At 46.7% G+C, this 5,000-nt stretch overlaps 2 protein-coding genes across 2 annotated transcripts in view; one reads left to right on the top strand and one right to left on the bottom strand.

Annotated features, from left to right (window-relative positions):
• cnksr3 (cnksr family member 3) overlaps window positions 1-5,000 on the bottom strand; it is a 56,237-nt gene that overhangs the window by 5,335 nt on the left and 45,902 nt on the right. The window contains exons 18-19 of the mRNA XM_065964096.1: window positions 4,309-4,391; window positions 3,910-4,222 (exon numbers count right to left, since the gene is read on the bottom strand). Coding sequence (XP_065820168.1) covers window positions 3,910-4,222; window positions 4,309-4,391 — 396 coding nt within the window. The remainder of the gene's footprint in view (window positions 1-3,909; window positions 4,223-4,308; window positions 4,392-5,000) is intronic.
• LOC136182749 (tripartite motif-containing protein 16-like) lies at window positions 36-2,311 on the top strand. Its single transcript, XM_065964022.1, has one exon. It carries the CDS (start codon window positions 82-84, stop codon window positions 1,756-1,758), a length of 1,677 nt encoding a protein of 558 aa, XP_065820094.1. The 5' UTR covers window positions 36-81; the 3' UTR covers window positions 1,759-2,311.

Here is a 5,000-nt window from a genome sequence, read left to right as displayed (position 1 = left end):
ATGCTTTGTAGATCAGAGGTGAAACTTGTTCTCAGTTATGAGGAAGTGAATCTCAGACAGTCGTTGTTACTGAGAGGAGAAATGGCGCAGAAAGGAGTTCAGCTGGACCGGGAAACCTTCTCTTGTTCGATCTGTCTGGATCTCCTGAAGGATCCGGGGACTCTTACCTGTGGACACAGTTACTGTATGAAGTGTATTAAAAGCCACTGGGATACAGAGGATGAGAAGACAGTCTACAGCTGCCCTCAGTGTAGACAGACCTTCACAGCGAGGCCTGACCTGAGGAAAAACACCATGTTGGCAGATTTAGTGGAGGAGCTGAAGAAGACTGGACTCCAAGCTGCTCCTGCTGATCACTGCTATGCTGGATCTGAAGATGTGGCCTGTGATGTCTGCACCGGGAGAAAACTGAAAGCCTGTAAGTCCTGTCTCTTCTGTTTGATCTCATTTTGTGAGAAACACCTCCAGCCTCATTATGAAATACCTGCTTATACAAAACACAAGCTGGTGGAGCCCTCCAAGAAGCTCCAGGAGAACGTCTGCTCTCGTCATGATGAGGTGATGAAGATGTTCTGTCGCACTGATCAGCAGTCTATCTGTCTCCTCTGTTTAATGGACGAACACAAAGGTCATGACACAGTCTCAGCTGCAGCAGAAAGGAGCGAGAAGCAGAGAGAGCTGGAGGTGAGTCGACAAAACATCCAGCAGAGAATCCAGGACAGAGAGAAAGATGTGAAGCTGCTCCAACAGGAGGTGGAGGCTATCAATGGCTCCGCTGATAAAACAGTGGGGAACAGTGAGAAGATGTTCACTGAGCTGATCCGTCTCATGGAGAAAAGACGCTCTGATGTGAAGCAGCAGGTCAGATCCCAGCAGCAAACTGAAGTGAGTCGAGTCAGAGAGCTTCAGGAGAAGCTGGAGCAGGAGATCACTGAGCTGAAGAGGAGAGACGCTGAGATGAAGAAGCTGTCACACACACAGGACCACAACCAGTTTCTACACGACTACCCCTCACTGTCACCACTCAGTGAATCTACACACTCATCCAGCATCAAGATCCGTCCTCTGAGGTTCTTTGAGGACGTGACAGCAGCTGTGTCAGAAGTCAGAGATAAACTACAGGACGTCCTGAGAGAGAAATGGACAAACATCTCACAGACAGTGACTGAAGTGGATGTTTTACTGCCAGAACCAGAACCAGAGCCCAAGACCAGAGCTGAGTTCTTAAAATATTCATGTGACATCACACTGGATCCAAACACAGTAAACACAAAGCTGTTATTATCTGATGGGAACAGAAAAGTAACAGTAACGAGAGAGATCCATCCTTATTCTAGTCACCCAGACAGATTCACTGGATGGTGGCAGGTCCTGAGTAAAGAGAGTCTGAGTGGACGTTGTTACTGGGAAGTCGAGAAGAGAGGAAGAGTTTGTGTAGCAGTCACATACAAGAATATCAGCAGAGCAGGGGGATTGAATGAGTGTGCATTTGGACGTAATGACAAATCTTGGGCGTTAGATTGTAACAACATCAGTTATAACTTTTATTACAACAATGTCGAGACTCCTGTCTCAGGTCCTCAGTCCTCCAGAGTAGGAGTGTACCTGGATCACAGAGCAGGTATTCTGTCCTTCTACAGCATCTCTGAAACCATGACTCTCCTCCACAGAGTCCAGACCACATTCACTCAGCCTCTACATGCTGGACTCTGGTTTTTTCATTTTGGAGCCTCTGCTGAGTTGTGTAAACTGAAATAGACAGAAGTCATTAACGAGACAGATGTTTAACTTGCTGTGTTTTAAATCTTCAACTTGATTTTTATCCACGCTCGTTGCTGAGATCTGATCGTGGTCACCTGTCAATCAAACTTCATGGGCGGTACTTTGACCTCTTCTCGTCTGTTCTGTAAATGTTTGAGTGTCTTTAAGTTATATTTACAGTCTATGGTTAGAAACCTTCCCAGCTCCAATGAACATAAAGCTGTTTCAATTACTGGTGGCAAAGTAACATGTTATTCATATGCATTTTTAATGTAAATATTAAACAAATAATGAAAATATTCCTTCCTCTGCCAGATACCCTTTTTTGCTCCTCTGTCAGTTATTTTTCACACCATTACATGTGGGTTTAGTTTAGTACTACACAAAATCTAGACTGACTGGATTAGTGTTTTAGATTGGGTTTACCAAAAACTCAATATAAAGTTATTATTAAATTGAGATTCCATAAACCCTCTGTTTTTTGTACTCACCATCAAGTCTTTATTCTCTATTTCCCTGTGTGAATTATCTATAAAAATATTTTGCATCAGACTGTTGTATGTCTTTAATAGCCTACTAACAAATCAAATATAAAATAAAAAACAGCTAATAGACTAGCTAAGTAAATCTTGAATTGACTGTGGCTTAATCCAGACACACTATAGGTGCTAGGTGTCTTGATCTGTTTTGTTTTCTAGGGACAGGGGACTTAGAACTAGCTGCTAGCATGTCAACACCGGTAACATCTGACAGTGATATCTGTAAGTGGACTCATGTATACTGTCTAGTAGATAAAAAAAATGGCACTACAATCCACAAGAAACAGTTATCACTAATTATTACTTAGCCATCCAGTTAGTCCACTGTTCGCTTCCATGTTGTTGATCCTGCAGCAGTCACAGACGGTACATTTGGATAAAAGCGTCTGCCAAATACCTAACCATAACCATAACCAGCGGTGGCTGCACAACACTGCCATCTACTGGTTGTTCAGGTGGAGGGGCGTGTGTGTGGTAAGAATGTCTCAAAATTACGTCATCGAGAGAAAAGCCCAAAAGCGAACCACAAATGCAGAATCCACACACAAAGTCGAGAATATTTATTCTCAAATCTCGAAAATAGATTTACAAATGCACGTTTATTTATGCAAATTAGCTTATTTATTTGTGTGTCACGTTTTTATATTTGTATATTTCTACACATCATTTGGATATGTATGAGACAATTCTATCTCCATATAGTTGCGCCTTGTTAACCAAAGCTTTAGAGTCAGTTCATGATTTTTATTTCTGATGGGAGGGTATTCCAAATCTCGTGGAGGACCCGCCAAACGCGGTCTTGCTCTTTGCTGGTCTGCAGTCTCCACTGACTGCACCTCTTGTCATCAGGTCGCAGAGCGCTGATCAGGAGGTCTCCGCTCCACGGCGCCCCCTGCTGCCTGGTTTCTTTGCCTGATCTCCTGCAGTAAGACGGAGTTGGAGATCCTCCACTTTCTGTACGTTGGCGGGGTGAGAGTCGGGTCGGTCAGGATCTGCTCCACCGCCAGCAGCTCCGACTGTTTCGCCTGAAGGAGGAGCCAAAGGTTATCACAGATAATCCTCATGTCTCTCTCTCTCTGGCGCCCTCTGGTGGTCAAAATTATGTTTAACATACCAAAAAACAGATAAGGACCCTTAAACTCCAGATGTGTTCAGTGTGTATTAGCAAATAGCATGCTAACACGCTTCACTAGCAATTACATATTCTACATTGTTGAAAATTTGCACGCTGGAGCGCCAGTGGCCTAGTGGTTAGTGTGCACGCCCCGCTGTAGTCCTCGACCGCTTGGAGGACTAAAGCTAACCACTAGGCCAACGACGCCCTCACTTAGTGATTCACCTTTAACGTGCTGCTGAGGATCCTGAGCAGGTGAAGCTTCTCGTTGACTTTGTCGTTCTTACATCGTCTGGCAAACGACGCCCTAAAGTCCCTCTGACCGGACCGTCCAATCAGAGACAAGCTGGCCGCCTTCAGGTGGACGTAAAGGCTCTCCATCTCATCCGGAGCCGGCTGGCCTGGAAGAAGGAAGAGGTCATCTCCAGAAGTTTTTCAATTAAAGTAAAGGAAAGGGGTCAAAGGTCATTTTCCCCGCCCAGCTCAGGTGTTTACCTGGGACATCCTCCTCTCCTTCAGCGTGCACAGGAGGGAGGGACGCTCCCGTGCCGACAGGAGGGAGGGACGCTCCCGTGCCGACAGGAGGGAGGGACGCTCCCGTGCCGACAGGAGGGAGGGACGCTCCCGTGCCGACAGGAGGGAGGGACGCTCCTGTGCTGTCTCCATCCGGCCCGGGGAGATCTAACCAGGAGAGACGCTCAGAGCCCTCCGAGGCTTTTCTTCTTCTTCTGTTTCTACTCAAACCCGCCACCTCGGAGGTACTTCTTCTTCTGTGGTCACTCTGCAGGGACTCGCAGAGGAGAGGAGTCTGAGGAGGCCGTGAGGGGGAGAGGAAACATTTCACAGACCGTGCAGAGGCGTTCAGCAAAGAGCCTTCGATCAGTTCACACTTACGTCTTCAGATGTTTCTGGATCGGGCTGTCGAGGACAGGAAACGAGATCATCACAGTCCTGATCGCTGCCCTCACTGTAGCACTCTGCAGACACACACACACACACACACACACACACACACACACACACACACACAGAGAACACACACACACACACACACACACACACACACACAGAGAACACACACACACACACACACACACACACACACACACACACACACACACACACAGACAGAGAACACACTCACACAGAGAACACACACACACACACACACACACACACACACACACACACACACAGAGAGACAGAGAACACACACACACACACACACACACACACACACACACATACACACACACACACACACACACACACACACAGAGAACACACACACACACACACACACACACACACACACACACACACACACACACACACACACACACACAGAGACAGAGAACACACACACAGACAGAGAACACACACACACAGAGAACACACACACACACACACACACACACACACACACACACACACACACAGAGAGAGACAGAGAACACACACAGACACACACAGAGAACACACACACACACACACACACACACACACACACACACACACACACACACACACACAGAGAACACACACACACACACACACACACACACAGACAGAGAACACACACACAC

The sequence above is a fragment of the Labrus bergylta genome, chromosome 15 (assembly GCF_963930695.1).
Source record: "Labrus bergylta chromosome 15, fLabBer1.1, whole genome shotgun sequence".
NCBI lineage: Eukaryota > Metazoa > Chordata > Actinopteri > Labriformes > Labridae > Labrus > Labrus bergylta.
The sequence above is the reverse complement of the archived record's forward strand: the minus strand, read 5'-3'. Positions and strand labels throughout refer to the sequence as shown.